The sequence below is a fragment of the Panthera onca genome, chromosome B1 (genome assembly GCF_046562875.1).
Source record: "Panthera onca isolate mPanOnc1 chromosome B1, mPanOnc1 haplotype 2, whole genome shotgun sequence".
NCBI classification, from domain to species: Eukaryota; Metazoa; Chordata; class Mammalia; order Carnivora; family Felidae; genus Panthera; species Panthera onca.
In genome coordinates this window covers 150920325-150940349 of record NC_138342.1, presented here as the reverse complement: position 1 = coordinate 150940349, position 20025 = coordinate 150920325, and the positions used below count along the sequence as shown (strand labels likewise).

At 38.6% G+C, this 20025-nt stretch overlaps 1 protein-coding gene across 3 annotated transcripts in view; it reads left to right on the top strand.

Annotated features, from left to right (window-relative positions):
• Nucleotides 1-19640, top strand: part of HPGD (15-hydroxyprostaglandin dehydrogenase) — a 29326-nt gene extending 9686 nt beyond the window's left edge. For 2 of the 3 annotated variants that reach the window (XM_060653749.3, XM_060653751.3), the window contains 4 exons: nucleotides 2721-2817; nucleotides 13816-13892; nucleotides 16115-16278; nucleotides 17272-19640. In XM_060653749.3, the coding sequence (XP_060509732.1) occupies nucleotides 2721-2817; nucleotides 13816-13892; nucleotides 16115-16278; nucleotides 17272-17410 (477 nt within the window). In that variant the 3' untranslated portion in view covers nucleotides 17411-19640. Of the gene's footprint in view, nucleotides 1-2720; nucleotides 2818-5958; nucleotides 10985-13815; nucleotides 13893-16114; nucleotides 16279-17271 lie in introns of those variants that run through there. The other variant, XM_060653750.3, reaches the window with a different exon arrangement.
• The last annotated feature ends 385 nt before the right edge of the window (nucleotides 19641-20025 follow it).

Below are 20025 nucleotides of genomic sequence, written 5' to 3'. Positions count from 1 at the left end.
TTTTACATATAAAAATTGCTCGTAACCAAAACTATGGAGTAAGCATGTGTTAATTAGGTCATTTGGTCACTAATTGAATTTTTATTCATATTATGTGAAATTAGACACAAGATATACTTTCTTTCTTTCCTTTTTTTTTTTTTTGTTTTTGAGAGTCAAGTACAAAATGTTATGAAGGTCAAGTACAAAATTGAGGGTACCTTGGGGCGCCTGGGTGGCTCAGTTGGTTAAGCGTCCAACTTCGGCTCAGGTCACGATATCACATTTTGTGGGTTTGAGCCCCCATCAGGCTCTGTGCTGACAGCTCAGAGCCTGGAACTCACTTCAGATTCTGTGTCTCCCTCTCTCTGCCCCTCCCCTGCTTGTGCTGTCTTTCTCTGTCTCTCAAAAATGAATAAACATTAAAACAAATTTTTTTTAAAATTGTACCTTTATATAATGGACTGAAATCATACTATAGACTCCAGCTACTTTGTGTTTGTAGCTAGAGCATGTCTGTAGTTTTCATTTTCTTATTTTCCCCTAGATGCTTGGTATTATAATGACCAGATCTATGTGGCATATAAACATTGCCAAGGGACAAGAAAGATATTTAGAATTTAACAACAACAACAACAACAAAAAAAAAAACATTTTGTTCTGTGGTTTCCTAATATTTCATTTAATATATTATCTGTATAAGGCAGAGATTGTTATAGGAAAAGAGGTAAAATATCCTATATGCCCCAGCCAGAGCATATCAGACCCTGTTTTGTAGATTTATTCTGAGAACACTTTCATTTGAAAAGTTACTCAGTTTTTAACCTGATACTGGATGGGAAAATAATCCTTTGTCCTCCACCACCAAAGACCTGGAAATAAATCTTCCTTCTTTAAAAAATTAAAGCTTAAATATTCCCAAACTGTCTAACTGGCTGCATCTTGTAGATGTTGAAAACACAAAAGCAGGGTGTCAGCAAAGCTGTAAATACCTGAGAATAAAAGCATAGCGCCAATACGCATAAATAGAAATTCTGTCCAGACATGCTAGAGACTTAGGCAGAAACTACCAGAATCTGACTGACTTCAGTAATTTCAGCCATATACATTTTTTCCTTCTTATATAAACCATCGATGTTTTGGGTTTTTTTTTTTCTTTTTAAAGGGAATCATGGGGAGATTTTTACTTATTCTCCCTAAGCCTACTTAATATCAAACTGACATGTGGCTTAAGTGAATAGAATCTTCAATTTACTTTTTTGTTCTAGGACTACTGTTAGGTAGAGAGGCAAGAAATCTTGTTAAGAAAACTCTAAAAGGACTTTAAAGAAAAAAAAAAGGGTAAACACCAATGTATGCCCTCAGTTTCAGGCTCATTACCTATTTCATCATTATCTTTACAGTCTCGTAAAGAATGAAAAAAGTAGGAATAAAGATGTCAAAAGAAAATATCCACCTTCTAAAAGTCTAAGTTGGAAAGGAGAGCAGTTCTGACATCTAAAAGGGAAAATAAGGTTTCAAATATAAGTTTTGTATCACAAGTTACTCTGGGTAGTGGTGAATTCTTAAATGTCAGACTCCTGCAACAGAAGAGTTGCCTACGCGTGGAGATAGGTAACAAATCAGAGTAAACTCTCAGAAAGACGGTGCGAGAGTGAGGAGCAAACTTACATGACAGACGTGACTGAAGATCCTATGTCCAGCTAACGGAAAAGTTGGGGTGCTGAAATTGGGTAAAAGAGTTATATGATCTCACACTACACAGGCTTCAGGATTGCTTTATACTGCAACACAGTGTTATCAGAACCTAGTTTCTTTTCATCTCTCTGCTCTGTCTTCCTTCATGGAGGTTTCATCTTCAAGACACTGGTCATGTAATGATTTAACCCAGCCATCACACCTTTATGAAATGATGCAAAAGGAAAAATGGAATCATTTCTTTCTGGTTTTCTTAAAAGCAAAAATTTTTTCGGTGACCTCCTCTCCCACCACCCCATCACCTACCTGGACCCCCCCGCCCCCTTTTAGCTGACTGCTCTTCAGATCTCACCACCTAGAAGTGGGTCACCTATAGGCTCCTAAGCCAGTCACTGGCATAGAGAATGGGCTTTCTGTGACTGAATTAATCAGTATCTACCCTAAACCTGGGGAGATCACCTTCCTCTGCATTACATGGGGAAAGAAGTGGATACAAATGCAAAATAGACTTTTTATTAGGAAAAAAAAGATGAAAACTGTGTAGGAAATCAAGGGTTTCCACTATTATAGATTCCCAAATCCAAAAGAATGAAACACAGCAGCTGAATATAAAATACCTGAATCTGAAAACCTTACACTAAGAAGGGTAAATACATTTTGTGTCCAATATTTAGAAAAGAGAAAGAATACTATACACAGTACGGTACACACGAAAGAATGCTGTAAACTGTGTACTGGAAGGTGCTGCGAATTGAGGTCAAGTGACAAAACACCACGGGTATACAACTTTATTCATAAAATATCAGGCGGGGCAGTAAGTGAAGATTTGCAGAGATGTGACGGGCTCCACAACAGTAGGCAAACAAAGGAGAATGCAGTCAACGACTAGCTTTAAAAAAAGGCAAGCAGTCACTTGAAAAAGCTTTCAGGGGTAGTATTTGCGGAAATCTCCCTGGGTATCTGCAAGAGCAATAAAAACTTTGCTGTGTGACTGTGCAATGAAGTATAATGAATAGCTTTTCCCATTTATGCCTCTGGATTAGGTTTCTGTTATCAGTGGAACATATCTTGGCTTGGATTACATGAGTAAGCAAAATGGAGGTGAAGGCGGCATCATTATCAATATGTCATCTTTAGCAGGTAAGGACAGTTACTACATTAATAATAATTTCCTCTTGGTAATTTGGACCACAAAAGTGAATCTTCAGAGGATATTCATTATCAGTTCAGGTTTGGAATTGAAAATGTGCTTAATAGTTTTGTTGTTACCGGCTCTATGGGATTTTCTATTGCATAATGTCAGAAGTTTGAAGTAAATGTTTATTTCTTTTAATTAATTAATTAATTAGAGGGTGCAAGTGAGTGAGGAACAGAGAGATAAAGAGAGGGAAAGAAAATCCCACTAGAGGGAGGGAGAGAGAGAGTGAGTGAGAAGCGGGACTCACCTGACTCGAGGCTCATGTTATACCCAACATGGGACTCGAACTCACGAACTGTGAGATCATGACGTGAGCCGAAGTCAGATGCTTAACAACTGAGCCACCCAGGCACCTTATGTCTATGATTTTAAACTGTGACTTTTCAAGTTCCCTTACTGTGGCACTAAGCAGTAAGGCACGTGAAAGCATCTTTGACAGAATCAAAAGTGCTAAAACACCATTAAGGTATCTCTACTCCCCTGTGACTTTAGAAAGAGAATAGAACTTAAAAACACGGCACATACAGTTGTTGGGATCTGTTGTGGGGGAAGCCAGATTTTTACTTGTAGTTTCTCAGGGTCTCTGGCTGGGCCTGAGAATTAAATTGACCTAAGACAGATTTGCAGGAAAAAAGCTTGTGGATTTTTATATGTCCACGAGAACCCCTATGGGAAAACTGAGACCAAGGATAGCTAGGCCTAAGTGTTTATAAACAAGGTTGAAGGTTGAACGAAGAAAGGTAATTGTGGGAAAGTGACTAAAATATATGGGGGGGCCTAAAGGAAGATAAGAGTTATTTTAACAAGGTCTGTACGAATTTCCGTTGGCCTCAACTCCCCATCTCTGGTGATAAGCATGTTTCTTTGCCACATGCTCTTGCCTAGGAAGGCCCTATTTTACATGGGAGTTGTAGCACCTGCTTTCAGGAGGAGGAGAGGTCAGAGTACCCTTCTTGTACCTGCTGATTTTTCAAGTGCCCTTAGGTCAAAATAACCCTTATGCCAAAGTGCCCCATTTGGGGTGAACTGTTCCGCCACCCATCAATGCTAAACTGCTATAGTAAATAGACCCAAACATGTAATGGCTTAAATATAGTATAATCTTATTCCTCACTTATATATCAGCCCGGGGCAAGATCGTTGTTGCCAGGAACCTCTTCTATATGCAATCACTTGGAAAGTCAGGCTGGCAGAAACCCTTTGGCATGGAGCTTCCACAGTTAGGTTGGCAGCGGGGGGGGTGGGGGGGGTGGGGGTGGGGGGGGGGCGGGGACTCCTTTCTCTGCAGCAGAAAAAAAGAGAACACCGAGGAGGCAAAGCTTCTTTTCTAAAACCCCAGCCCAGTAACGGCACACCTCATCTCTGTTCATGGCCCGGTACAGGATTTGATCTCCTGGGTCACCTAACTCCAGGGGAGTCTGAGCATGTGGTCTAGCCATGTGCCTAAGAATGGATTTCAGTAGACCGCTAATCATCTTTGCCACAACGTGCAATCCCAAGCTACGTTTTATTCAGAGCAGGAGGCTCTAATACCATCTGATACCATATTACTCAACAGTAGCTAGAATATTTGACAGCAGCTTTTTGAGCCACTTAACCAGATGACTTTACTTTTAAAATTCTGGGGGGAAAAATCATCAATGGTTCTTGAGTAGTTCAAATGAAATGACGAAGTCCTAGAAGTCTGGCCGTTATTGAGAGCAAGTCTCAATTATTCGTGTCCAGGAGTAGTGAGACTGTCTTAAATTATCTGGTTGGTTTCAGTGAGTGTGGTAATTGTAGGGGTTCCCCAACTCTCCCCCTTCTGCCCCACCTGCCAGTTCCGGTTGTATTTCAGGAATCCGTTTTGGCGATGCCTGTGATCACACCGGAGTCTGATTCTCTTCGTCTTTACCTTCTCCTTCCTCTGAGAATCATTGTCAGATGGCCCTTAAGCTGCGGCAACCGTGCCCCCAGTGGAGACCTAGAAACCTCCTTCCTTACAACTTCTCCAAAGCAGACTAGCATCTCATTTTCTGGGTTGCCGAAAGACAAAATGACATCCCTAAAGTTATTGTAGAACTGATGCTATAAATTTTTCAGGGTAACCGGGTTATTTTTCCTAATGCAACATCTTCTTATAAATGATAACACTGCAACTCTGAGGATACAGTAAAAGGTGACAGCACGGACCACACTTACAAGAGATATTTGGCCTAAGGGAAGGCCATGTTTTAGATTCTGGGAGGCCGAAACCCTGGAGTCAAATTGTCAAGGCCACATACGCACTATTTTAAAATGAAATTATAAGGAAAAAATACACAAATGACTGGAGAAGTAACAAAAAGTATTTAATATTTTATGAAAAACAGAAACTTAGAGGGGGGCACCTGGGTGGCTCAGTCGGTTGAGCGACTTCGGATCAGGTCATGATCTCACAGTTTGTGGGTTCGAGCCCCGTGTTGGTCTCCGTGCTGACCGCTTGCTCAGAGCCTGGAGCCTGCTTCAGATGCTGTCTCCTTCTCTCTCTGCCCCTCCCCCGCTCACGCTTTGTCTCAAAAATAAAATAATGTAAAATAAATAATAAATAAATAAAATGTAAATAAATGTGAAATTCTCAAAAATAAATGTAAAAAAAAATTTTTTTTAGTTAAAAAAGAATTGAAACTTAGGGGCCCCGGGGTGGCTCAGTCAGTTAAGCGCCTGACTTCGGCTCAGGTCATGATGTCACAGTTCATGAGTTCAAGCCCCACATAGGGCTCTGTGCTGACAGCCTAGAGCCTGCTTTGGATTCTGTGTCTCCCTCTCTCTGTGCCCCCTCCCCCACTTGCACACGTGCTCTCCCTCTCTGTCTCTCTCTCTCAAAAATAAATAAACATTAAAAAAAAATTTTTAAATAAAAATAGAAATGTAAAAACAAACAAACAAACAAACAAACAAACAAAAAAAGTGGGCTTTTTTTTCACCACCCGGGGTGGTGATCAAGAGATAATTCCATGGATTGTGTCTTAAAGCCAACAGGCTAGAAAAGCTTGTTGAGCCACAAGCACTGTACAGGGAGCCCCTCGCCCTTCTGCCACTAGAGGTACTTATTTCATTCCCAGGAAGCCTGCAAGGCTCCAGGGCTGGATCAATTTAGGATTCTGTGGGAGACATTCTATACCATAAGGGGAGGCTTGCTTGCATCAAAGTAAGTATGAATAGCAAAATGCAATGTAGCACTGTCTTTTATCCAATAAAGACATTTAAATGTGTTAACACTTCACATTCATTGAGCACTTGCTGTGTTTGTGATACTGTTTGAAACACTGCGTGAGCATTACCTCATTGAATACAACAGACATGAAGTAGATTCCGTAATCCCCATTTAGTAGATGAGGAAATCAAGGTAGGAGAATTTAAGGATCTTGCACAAGTGTATATGGCAAGGAAGCAGGGAAGCTGGAATTCACATGCAACCAACCTGCTACGAGACCTCTTCTTTTTTAACCACTAGATTATCTATCTCTTCTCTCTGGGAGTTTGTTAATTTGTCTCTCCATCCACCGCCATTTTGGCCTCACTGTGAAGTAAAAGAAACAGAATTCCTATAACTTGATTAAGCCAGGGAAACTTCTTGAGGCCTGGGCACTGCTCTAATCTAAAGACGACAAGACTAAACCCCAGTGATATCTTAAGCTTTTGCCCATTTGACACACATAGTAAAGCCCTGAAAACATTTGAGGAGCTTACCAAAGTCACAAGTCAAAACACGTCACTGAGAAGAACAATTTAAGGATTATAATTAGACGTCCACTTGGCTCTCTTGTCTAAGAGCTTGCTCTATCACACTACCCACCCCAGGGTATTCTTTCTCTCCTTCCCTATTTCAGGGTCAACATTTGGAACCGTGTGTGGGTCTTTCTCTAATTATGCAGGTAAGACAGTGATTAGATCCCAAAATCAGTGATAAGATCATTTGGGTTTTAAATTGCCTTTCTGGCACTCTTATAATTTAAAGAATATCCTAACCTTCCTAACTGCATCTCTGCCTAATATTCCTCCCAGCCAGCAGGGTAACTCTATTTATAATGGTTAAGTAGTTTATCTTTGTCCATTCTGTATGACTCGGTGCCTCCATCCTTGTGAAGAAAGGTTCATAATGCCTGACCACCATACCTGTTGCCTTTCTACTATTTGTCGCTGGCCAGTCTGGACAGCCCTGGACCAGGCCCTGCCACCTCTCCTCCCACCTGGGCTTTGTCATTAAGGTACTTTCATCTGACAAACAGTATTAAGATGTACTATCTTGTATTTTGTCCACTCACCAAGCGCTTCTATTCTTCCCATAATAAGATGAGTTCGATAAACATTCAGGATTTTGTAATGGTAGAAAAACCATCTCAGGTGTCACACTTTCCTCAGAAATGTGATAAAAAATTGTCTACCCTTGAAGTCACAGCATGATGGGAGAGGCCAGATGACCAAAAGAGTCTTTGAGGAGTTACCAGAGTCAAAGTAATTTTTTTTTCCAGTTTTATTGAGGTATAGTAAACAAAATGTAGAAAAAAGCATTTCTAACGCTTGCTTCCTCTGTGTTTTCCAAAAGTGCTTTCCAAACTTTCTCTCCTCACAGATTTTTCCTCTTTTTCCCCTTACTGCTCACTCTATGAAGGGAATAGCTTTGGGTCCTGTTGAACTCAACCAGTCTTTCCTCACGGTCTCTTACATAGATTCGGTGGAGTCCTTCACTGTCAGTAAAACCTTAAGTTGAAACACTGGTTTGGGCAGAGAAGTTAATGAGTAATGACCACTGACGCAGCCCAAGTATCAAATGCAATTAATTAGTTTAACAAACAGGAGTAAAGCGGAGAGTGATCCCTCAGCGTACTGAGGGAAGGGTGTGCTCCATCTGGAAGCTCCACAAGCTGTTCTGATCACTGTTAACCACATAGACTCTTCCGTAGGAGTTTTTGTCTATAAACGTAATATATACAGCTGAGCTCATTTTGCCACATTCATCATTAACTATTAAAAAATTTTTTTTGAGAAGAACAGGGTGACGTCTGGTGTCATGCAGGTAATTAACCAGCTGTGCTCTGAGCCTAGGACATCCTGTAAGAGTCAAGTTTGCTCCTTACATAGTTAGTTGCTTCAAACAGGGAAGGACAAAGCAGTTGTCAGAGGAAAAGCAATCCCCTTGCTAATCCTGCTTCCACCTGCCTGCATACTCAGCTGCTGAGGTCTTTCACTGGGGACATTCTCTGTGCCTCTGACAGTCACTCAGTAGCATTTTGTGAGAGATCCTATTAGGGTCTTTTTTTTTTTTTTTTTTTTTTTTTTTTTTTTTTTTTTTTGCTAAGATTGAAAACAATAAATAAGAAAACTTATTTTCTGAAAACATTTAGAGTCTCAAGGAAATATGTGAGCATGTCTTAAATACCAGCCCAGTAACATACTTATTTGAGGCATACATTTCATCTAAAGGAGTGTAATTAGCTTGCCATTTGTGTTAAGGTGGATGTGCCAAAGTTACCACTTTAAGTAACAAATTCAACTTAATCATACATACCTTGGGCATGTACAGAGAGGCAAATAGGGATGTGAAAGTAACGAGGCAAAATTTCTGCCTGAAGAGCCGCATATCGGTATCTCTCATCAACATGGCAGAAGTAAATAGAATGACATAGACTTTTTAAGCAGAAACATGATATCGAATTGCAAGGCGCTGGGATTCCCATGGCCTGATGAGTGGTAGTTGGACTGGAATGTCGCAACAGACCAGAAATATTGGGTGACTTAGACTACTGATCACCTTCTTTCATCTCCAAGCCAACAGTAAAAAGAATCAGGTGGTACCACCCTCTGCAGTATTCTTTTTTTTTTTTTTTCAATAAACGTTTATTTATTTTGAGAGACAGGCATATATAGAATGAGCAGGGGAGGGGCAGAGAGAGAGGCAGAGAGAGAATCCCAGGCAGGCTCCCTGCTGCCAGTGCAGAGCTTGACGCAGGCTTGAACTCACAAACCAGAAGATCATGACCAGAGCTGAAACCAGTAATCGGACACTTAACCAACGGGGCCATCCAGGCACCCCAGAACTAATAAAGTTGATTCTTAACAAACAAAATTACCTTTCCGGAAAGATTTTCATTACAGAAGATGCAGTAGTTTTATGAATGCTTACACCACTTTTCATGTCCTGTCACACTTGCAAACGTGACTTGTTAATGGCGCACATGATACTGATGGAAAAAAGCAGCACCAGATAAGGTGTTCTGTTATGTGGAAGATCGCGTATAACGAGGAGGTGCACCGACTACTTGGGTCAGCTGTCTCCACCAACCTAGATAAGCAGATTCTCATCACTTCTTCCTTCTCTCTCCTCTTAGAAGAGCGATGGTTGAAAACAGAAAGATGGGTAGATGTTTTCTTTTTTGACCGTAAAGAAAACGTGAGGGGTTCACATTCCTGCTTTTTGGCTGAGCTGCTGAGCTACAGTTTCGCATGCGAGGATTGGTGTCCTTGGATTCTCAGTTTGTTTTCCTAAGTGGAATTTCTTCAGCACTTCTGTGTAATCTATTTGACATGGCTTCTGTCCCTTTGAAAGGAAGTATGTTTGGTGATTCAGTACAATTGCCTTGTCTGAGCAGATTTGCAGTTTTTTACCTTCTATGAGATGTAAAGGTTACAGCTATCTGTTGTAAATATGGGCAGAAAGAATATTAAAGATAGAAGAACTAATGTGGAAATGGAAAATGTATTTTTCTAAATGACTTCCTTCTATGTTCTGTAATTGCATATGTAATTTTCAGGTATTTAAATTTTTTTTTGTAATTATCTCATCCAGTCATTCGCTATTTGGTGTTATTATCCTGAGTGTTTATAGAAAGCATTTATTTTGTGGGTAGAATTTCTCCTTCCATTGATTTTTTTTTAACTTTTTTAATGTTTATTTATTTTTGAGAGAGAGAGAGAGCGACCAGGGGAGGGGCAGAGAGAGAGGGAGACACAGAATCTGAGGCAGGCACCAGGCTCTGAGCTGTCAGCACAGAGCCGGATACAGGGCTGAAACTTACGAACTGTGAGATCATGACCTGAGCCGAAGTCGGACGCTTAACCGACTAAGCCACCCAGGCGTCCCTATTGAATCTTTTTCCCAAATGAATCTATACTTAGGGTGGACATAAACCTGTAAGTAATTAGACCTATTATGTTTTGGAGAGACTCATTTTGCAATTCTGTAAGTCAACTTGCATCATGCTGGGTCTAGACTAAGGATTAAAAAAAAACTATTCTTTTTAAATAAAGTTTATTCTGAGAGAGAGAAAGAGAGAGAGAGCGAGAGAGGGAGGGGCAAAGAGAGAGGGAGAGAGAGAATCTCAAGCAGGTTCCACACTGTCAGTGCAGAGCCCAGTGTAGGGCTCGAAGTCATGAACTGTGAGATCATGACTTGAGCCAAAATCACAATTTGGACGTTTAACCGACTGAGCCACCTAGGTGCCCGAGTATAAGGTAACCATTTTTAAGCACAAATAATAGCTTTCTCTTTCACAACATTAAACAAAACGTCATTTCTTTAGAGACTGCTATCTCGTTGTCATAATCCTTTGTTTTGTTGTTGTTCTTAAATCCTTTAACATGAATATCCTGTGCATATCGGTATTAATTTGCAAGATGTTAAAAACCCACATTAATTCCAGCCGCTGGCCAGCTAGTTACATACTGGCAATATTTCCTTGAAGTTGGATGACTGGCAGTGATCTGGCCTTTCAGCACTGGAGGGACTCATTTCAATAGAGTATATTTTAAATATGCTTCCCTGTGCCTTGTACTTGAAACAGACTAAACACATAGATCTCAAACGAATGTACTTCTGTAAATCCTCTTGAATTAGGATTAGCAGCAGCCCACGGTTCACCAGGTTCAGAAACCCAACCAAGTTAGGACATTGTACCAGATTTGTGGCGTTGTAGTTCAAAAGTATACATTTTCAGAAAAAGATACAATGTGGAAAAATAAGTCTGTAAAATGAGATTTGGGGATACAGATCTCTAACCCACCCTTCCTGTTCGGAACATAAGAAGTAACAGTTAAGATCTATATATGCTGGGAAGATTAAAAAAAAAGTCTCCAAATTAACTGTGGCTTGCCTAAGTAACTGAAAAATAGAATTCTCTTAACTTGTAATACCCTCAAACTGGAAACAATCCAGATATCTATCAACAGGTGAAAGTATATGCAATTGATGGGTATATTCTTACAGTGGAATAGTATTCAGAAAAAAAAGAAAAGAAAAGAAATTAGCTATTGATACACACTATGACGTAGGTAAAGCTCATGATTATCCTGGGTGAAAGAAGTCAGACTGAAAGAGTTTACAATATGTGATTACGTTTATATAAACTTCAAGAAAAGGAGGACTGTAGTGACACAAAGCAGATCAGTGGTTGCCTAGAGCAGGGAAAGGGGGGCAGGAAGCAGAAGGAAGGGGTGACAAAGGCACAAGAGGAGACTTTTAATTGATGGATGTGTTCATTATCTTGATTGTGGTCATGGTTTCATGGGTGTTTACATATGTTGGAACTTCTTGAACTGTGCACTTTATGTAGTTTATTGTGTGTCATTTATGCCTTCATAAAGTTATTTAAAAAAAGGACAATTTCTGAGTGTCTGCTATTGATTTATACAGCCTTTGATCTGAAATCAAAAAGCGAAAGCAAAGTACAAGTCAACATTTTGCAGGATCGCAGTGAAAATGTCATTATAATGGTACAAGATTCATAAAACCAAGTGCCGCTTTAAAAATGGAAGCAAATTTTTCCCATTCTGGTTGCATTTACAGTTGTGCCTTTAAAGAGAAGTATATGTTTTGTGCTTGCCTGTTTAAATGCAACCCACCTAACAGTACTTGATTTACTTCACTTCTGTGATACTTTGAACCAGCTTGGGTTCAGAAGTTCAGTACCTTCACAGAAGTTACAAAAGTCCATTTCAAGTTCATCTTTGACAACATTTATGAACAGCGCCCTTGTGCTTTTTGTTTCTGTGGCTGTGTCAGCTTTTCTCTGCCTACGGCTCCTTCTGCACTTCCTACAGTCCGTGGACACGGTCCTACCACCAACTGCCTTTATCTCTTAGACCTTTAAGGAGGGGCAAAGCCACGACTAACTCAGAAGAACAAGATGCAGCAATGCCTGGCTGCACCTGCTTATTCCCTTTATCCCAAAGTCCTGATACACGGTGATACACAGTCCTGTGTACACGGTGGAGGCATCATGAATTCTTGGTGGCTGACCTTAATGAACTTAATTAACTGACACATTTTACTAAACCTAAAAACAAAAAACAAGAAGAGAACCACATGTTATAATACTTTGAGGTCACGGGGTGGACGCACTACGTGTGATCTACCATCAGGGATTTAAAGTGCTCTTGAGCAAACATACTTTATAAATTGAGACCTGGCAGGCACCCAGGGAGTGGTTAAGGTCTGCATTTAGTGCTGAACTTTGGCACAACACACTCGACTGATTGGTGGTGCTCTGGGACTAGTTAGCTGGGTGGAGATGAACATGTCTCAGCAGAATAATTTAGTATTATTAGCATGACATTTGATATTAATAACATTATAATAATCAGAGATCGCTGTCCCTTGACTCAGAGAAGTCACAATGTTAAAAATGTTAAAATGAGTTAATGGAAGAAATTTGTTAAAAACTGAAATATACAAATGGCTCTAGTTGAAAGTTTCACTATTGATTAGAAAATTGACAATTCTGAGAAATAAACTTGGTAGTAGAAGAACTAGAAATAGAATTTGATTGTTCAGGAAAAGGTTTTTCCTGTTGTTTTGTTTCTTTTGGGGGGTTGTGCCAAGAGGTAGGGGGACAAAAGATGCTGTGCGTGCTACAATACTATTTCTGCAGGCCGTGAATTTAATCATGCATTCGAATAGTTACTACTGTGCACATGTGGAAAATTAAGCCAATTCTAAAATTGCTTGAATTGTGTTAGAGTGCATAATTATGAAATGAAATAAAATGGAATCATACATTTTTAGTTGTGGCTTGCTTTCTTTTTCCTTTCTTTCTTCCTTCCTTCCTTCCTTTCTTTCTTTCTTTCTTTCTTTCTTTCTTCTGGTTTTCTTTCTTTTCTTTTCTTTCTTCTGGTTTTCTTTTCCTAAGTCATGGGCAAGAAGATCTAGGCATCTACTACAGATATAAATCAAATGAAGTTACTTTGAATTTTCTTAAACACTTACAGGCATCATTCAGTACAAGTGGTGATGGGGAAATACATACTAATTTATAGCAAGGACAGCTAATCTCCATATCTCGTTTAAGAAATTTAAACTTCCTCAGCCATTTGCAAGTCTTACAAATATAGAATATATACTTTTTAAGATCCAGCCTTAAAAACTGAAAATTGATGGTGACTTACTGGAATTTAAAGATGATTCCGTTTGTGATTTGTTTGTTTATTATTTTTGAGAGAGAGAGAGAGAGAGAGAGAGAGAGAGAGAGAGAGAGAACGTGAGCAGGGGAGGGGCAGAAAGAGAGGGAGGTACACAATCCGAAGCAGGCTCCAGGCTCTAAGCTGTCAGCACAGAGCCTGGCGTGGGGCTCAAACTCAAACCATGAGATCATGACCTGAGCTAAAGTCTGACGCTTAACTGACTGAGCCACCCAGGTGCTCCTGTTTGTGTTTTAGATAACACTGACTTCTCTTGACAGAAGGTCAGGGAGACAGAAGGGCTTACCTATCGCTCTTGACTTCATTCCTAGGCTGTCACTTATATACCATAAATTCTGGACAGTATAATAGAGATCGTGGAAGGAAAATTGTCCAATAATGATTTTAGTGTATTTTGTAGAATAAGCTTAAAATAGACACAAATTATCCATTTGCATAGCAACTATTTCTTGGTTTTTGTCTGCTTATTTTTTAGTTAAGTTGTTGAAATTTTTTGTTTGTTTCAGGACTCATGCCTGTTGCACAACAGCCTGTTTATTGTGCCTCAAAGCATGGCATAATTGGATTCACACGCTCAGCAGCGGTGAGGATGTAACAACTACAATGTCTCCTTTTCTCTTTCTGTACCTGCATGAAACATGAGTTCTAGAAAGTAGAGGGGAATAAAATCAGAATTCAATACATCTGGATTAAAAATAGAAAAATAAACTATCCTTTAATCTTTATTATAAAAAAGAAAATGGTTCTCAAGTCACATCAAGGGGCAAATGAAGACTAGATCCTTTTAAAATGAAGTCGGTCCTAAACACAGATGTGGTATTGAAAAATCTCCTAAGGGCAAAAAATGGGAAGATACTCTTTATTTTTAAAATTGGCTCCAAATTTAAAAATTATTAACTTTAGCCCTCCTTGAGTAGAATATGCAGTGTGCCCCAGATATTACTTATCACTGGAAATATGACAAAAAGGAGAGCACGGGGGGGGGGGGGGGGCGGGGGGAATAGGCATTTACCAGAGAGAGTAGTCAAGGGGGATGTCTCCATGGGGGCCTAGGGTAAGAGGTGCACAGAGCTTAGAAGAATATTTTAGGCCTAACTGACCACATGCATTGATGGCATGAAGTGAGAATGCTTGCCTTTTTATAATAACTGAAAAAAGGCCATTTGAATGGAACCTGAGGAGGAAGGGGAGAGTCGGAAGTAGGAGCCAGATGAAAAGCAGCTTGTGCCCCACAGTATTGAGCTTAGATTTATTCTAAATGCAGCTACCAGGGGGTCTTTTATGCAGAGGAGGGACAAGATCAGGTTTCCATTTTCTGAAGACCATTCTGGCTACTGTTTAGAGAATGTATTAGGACAAGTATAGAAGAGAATAGGACAGTTGGGAAAGTCTCTGCAGTGGGCAGACGAGGTGAGACAAAGAGAGGAGGCAGACAAATAGAGAAAAGATGGCGAGAGAGGAAATAGATGCATGAACAGTAGATGTGCAATCAAAAGGGAAGACAAGCAGCTCTCCTCCTCTTAATTCAAATTGATTGGAAATTTTTATTTACTTTGCATAGTCTTACTCTGTAATTCAACTTTCAGTGAACGCATAAAGCTATTACAAACAAAGCAAATCTGAAATACCAGAAACTCCCTCTTTACAATGACAAGAATGGACAAGAATGGACACCTGTACAGTCAGTTCACTCGCAAACGCTGAATTAGAGAATACTGAACTGTTGCTCCTAGGAGAAATACAGGGTTACATTCTTTCGAGCCTCTGGTCACAGCATTTTTGATCAACCATCCATAGCCTAGTTTAAATGTATTTGTATTTAAATGCATCTTATTTGATGTGTATTGTGTTCAATATGTATTATAGTAACATGACCAACAGCATTTATGCCTCATGCCTGCATCAGGCTTATCTAACACATGTAGTTTCTCTATAAGGCACATCACAGCCTTCCCACACTTAGGAACACCAAACGGCACTTCACCACTAGGGTTGGGAGTCATTTCAAATAGCCAAGTCACCAACAAAAGGCACAGAAGTGAGAAAAACATGGACTAAATATATCACAAAAGGACCTTTGTTTATAAGAGCTGAGAAAGAAAGAAGTGCATCTTTTTTGATCTTAGCTGAAACATTTGTGTATAGCCACTCAAATTTCCCACTGCTCTGTGCCTGTCCATAAATGACCCCAAAAGCTCTAGGACTGTTGATTTTGGAGGTTACAAGAAAGCAAACGGAATGGAAAAATAATCGACTGCATTTTGTTCTACAGATACTTTAAGTAAAATCAGTAGGTGCAAAATTAAGCCAAAGAATGCTACTCTGAAAATACTTAAATTACTTTCCAGATAGTACATATTATCAAGAGTATCTTTAGAATCCATCAAAGTTGCAAACTTTCCACTAACAGTATTTTTTAAGGAAATGTTCTTTGTTCTACAACCCTGATCTTTGAAAGCAAACCTGAGATATTAATTCTGAGCATTAGCTTTTTACATTTGGGTTCCTGCAGAATTCAGTAGATAAGATCAGCTTAAATAATCAAGTATTTTCAGGAGTTTCCCAGTAAAACTAATTTTTGAAGAATTAATTGAGGCTTTCAGGAATTCATTCAGCATTTTAGGTATGTATTCTTTTGCTTTCTGCTACCAGTCAACCTTACCACTGTCATTGTCCTATAGCTAGAAGGATATCTGACTAGCTTTTTTCACTTCAGACTCTTTGAAATGGTTTTAATTATCAGTGTGCCCCATGGTATACATTTACAAAGCTTGAAACCTGCAACCTTCTACTTCTCATCAACAGATGGCAGCTAATCTCATGAACAGCGGTGTTAGACTGAATGCCATTTGCCCAGGCTTTGTTAATACACCCATCCTCGAATCCATTGAAAAAGAAGAAAACATGGGACAATATATAGAATATAAAGATCACATCAAGGATATGATGAAATTCTATGGAATTTTGGAGTAAGTACTTATTTTCCTTTGTACTGTGGTTAAAGTACCATCTAGTCTTAAGTGATAAAGAGGGGAAAAATAACCTTTTAAATTTGAGAAGCTAACGCCAGCTTTGACGTGTTGGTTCAGCAAACTCTCAAAAGAGAAATTTTTTTTTCCGGGCTCCTAATGTGTATGTTTACACATTATGAATTTTGAGATACAGTCAGTGCATCGTAATTGCCTTCAGCCATGATGAGATTTTTTTTTTTTTTTAATGTGAGGCTTTTGGAAGTAATGATACCTTTATCTGACTAAATACCAAGAAATATTCACATTTGCCTCCTGTGACATCTCACATGGCCCCTTAACTCCAACCATTTTCATAAGAATCAACACACATGGTTGGTGAATAGTGTCTGTGTTTGAGCAGTTGGGTTTCACAGCGTGGAGTCGTAACTATCAGGTTGAAGGAATCCCCCCCCCCCCCCAATCAAATCCTGGTTCTATCTCTGACCAGAAACGTTATCTCTCAACCTCTGGGTACCTCAATTTTCTCACGTATAAAATCGAGACAACACGAAAACAAACAGGGGACTTTTGAAAGGCCGTGAATACATTGATACATGGAAGGTACTTAAAATAGCACCAGATAAATAAGAGATGTTCAAGAAGCGTTATCTCTGATTTTTCGTGATTCGATTTTAAGACCCTTTTCATCTGATTAAGTCTAAGATCTGTAAGCTCGAGGGGAGAAAATAATCATTGTCTCAATGTAAAGAATAAGCCCCTGAGTTCTTCCTGTCAAAATGACAGGGTAGGCAAGGAAATGTATGACTAAGGTTGTCATATAATTTAGTTCATATCAAATTGAATAAAATAATGGAGGTAGCAATAGCTTCATGACGTGCATTTCCCTAATACGTGTTAAAGCTAGTAGATTCTCCAAAAACAATTCAAAATGTAGTGATAGTTATGCCTCATACTGAAATTTAAAAAAAACAATGTTTCCTTTCTTTTTAGCCCATCAATGATTGCGAATGGATTAATAACGCTCATTGAAGATGATGCTTTAAATGGAGCTATTATGAAGATCACAACTTCTAAGGGAATCCATTTTCAAGACTATGAAACAACTCCATTTCATGCAAAAACTCAGTGAACATCTTCTAGATCAGCCATAGCTGAAAATAAGAGCTAAAGACTTCTATTAGAACATATCTTCATTTGAATATAGCTTTTTAAAGGAAATGTCATTGTCTGAAGCTTTCCTTCGTGTATTTGATACTAATTTTATTTCTAAATGATTAGTGGAGTATTTGAATAGAAAAATTCAGGAACTGGGGCGCCTGGGTGGCTCAGTCGGTTGAGCAACCGACTTCGGCTCCGGTCATGCGGTTTGTGAGTTCGAGCCCCGCGTCAGGCTCTGTGCTGACAGCTCAGAGCCTGGAGCCTGCTTCTGATCCTGTGTTTCCTTCTCTCTCTGTCCCTCCCCCACTCATGCTCTGTCTCTCTCTGTCTCAGAAATAAATAAACATTAAAAAAAATTTAAAAAAAAATCAGGAACTATCAGAAATACGTGAACCAAAGCTAACTTTTGATCTTTATAGTCTGAGTAATGATTAAAACAAAGGATATTCAGGGAATATTCTACCTTTCAGAAAATGTATTTAAATTTGTGGTACATAAATATTAATGTTTTTCAGAATATCAGTTCAAAGGAGATACTTGAATTGTTATTTAAATCAAACCAGATGTAAAAATCTCATTTTGTTTTTATGTTCTCACTTCAAAAGAGAGAAGCTACCTACAATGGCAAATTTTTAGGAACAATAACTTACATACCACATTTCAGCTGAACATTTCAGCTCTTTAAAGACGTGGCATATTTGGGGGCCAGATAAGGAATAAATTACTGTGTGAATATATCCCAAATGAAAAATCTGATGTATGGGAAAGTGACAGAAAGTAACTGGCTGAGATGTTGACCCACAGTTCGGCCTCCCATCTAGGAAAACCATTTCTTTCCTATTTGCTAGTTTTAAGAAATTTAATTGGGGGGGCATGTGGGTGGCTCAGTCAGTTAAGCAGCTGACTCTTGATTTCAACTCAGGTTATGACCTCACGGTTCGGTTCGTGAGTTTGAGTCCCACATCAGGCTCTGCACTTCATGGAGCCTGCTTCGATTCTGTCTGTCTGTCTCTCTCTCTCTCTCTCTCTCTCTCTCTCTCCCCCTGCCCCTCCCCCCCAAAATAAATAAGCTTTAAAAAAATTATATAAACAATGTAAAAACAAATAAAAAAAATATAATTTTCTCCAGAAATCTCAGGAATAAACTTGTACAGTTACAGCAAAAAGGATAGTTAATGCTCTTTAAATATTTTACTTAACATAGCCTAATTAAGAAAAAAAAATACAAATACAATATTTTTCAGATAACTTCTTTATCTGTACCAATTTCAAAAGTGCCTACTTTTCAAAATAACTTTTTTTTCTAATCTCCAGAAGTTACTTCGTGTTCTATGTATAGCTGTTGAAGAAACTAATTTTGTCACAGCTTCAATTGTAAATGTTTTTGTGTGCTCAAAGTCATATTAACAAAAGGTAAAGATAGCTGTGATATTTTGCTATTTTCCCTGTCAGGTGGTTTAAGATCAGATCAGTAAGTGCAGCTGCATTGGGTAACATTATTTGCAAGTAATAATTAATGCTAATAATAGTGAAAGCACAAGATTTCCAAATCAATCTTTTTTTTTTTTTTTTTTTTTTTTTTTTTTTTTTTTTTCCCCATAGAGTATTGTATGAGTGATTCACTCTGCCTGTGAAGTCCAAAGCTCCCTGCTTGGAGCAAATTCCATCCATTTGAGATTGATGAATATTTTCTAGAGACACTGGAGTGTTTTCCTATCTTGTTCTGTTTTAATTCTACCATAGAGAACTATTGCCTTCATTTTTAAGGAGTAATTTGAATATGAATAACTTATCTAGAGGTTCATATAATGTATTTGAAAAACAACAAGAAATAAACATCAGTGAATGTCTGATAGAGAAAAGTTGTAATAATGCAAAAATTTGTTCATACATTGTGGCAGGAAGCCGTCAATAATAATATAGGCATGTGGAACGTCACTTATCTTAACAGATTTTCCTACTGTAATGTTCAATGCTATAGCTAAAACTTTTCGTTTATGGATAATTTTCTGTACTGGCAGCCCTCAATATACTTTGTGCTTTGAATTGGAAATTTTTTCTCAAATCAATGAACTCTGCAGACATTGGAAATCAAATACTGAGTAGAACTGAAAAAAATGAGTTACCTGTTTTAAAAGTTTATTTTACATTAAAATGTATCTGCTATAAATAGCTTTAAATAAACCTATAATGTTATATGATATCTCTGTATACTAATTGGGAAAAAAATATTAAATTTGGGGGAGGGGAAGCGTTAGTTTCTTTAATTATATTTTTTTCAATGAAAATCCTAATGTAAATAATATGCATTTTTTTTGAAATGTATTTGCCTTAATAAATAGGGCAGGGCTCCCAGAACAACAAAACTAAAAGTATGTGGACGCTGGAAAAAGATTAAGACTTGAAAACGGCATTGAAATGTCCAACAAACTTAATTTTCCCATACCAAAATAATTTGATACTTGTGCCATTTACAATACAAGTGATTATGTGAAGATTTCTGTCTTTTTTTTCCCCCTATCTTCATAAGTTTAGGATATTGAAGAGGTCTGAAAGTGTAAATTTTTAATAAAATTCAAGTTGTTT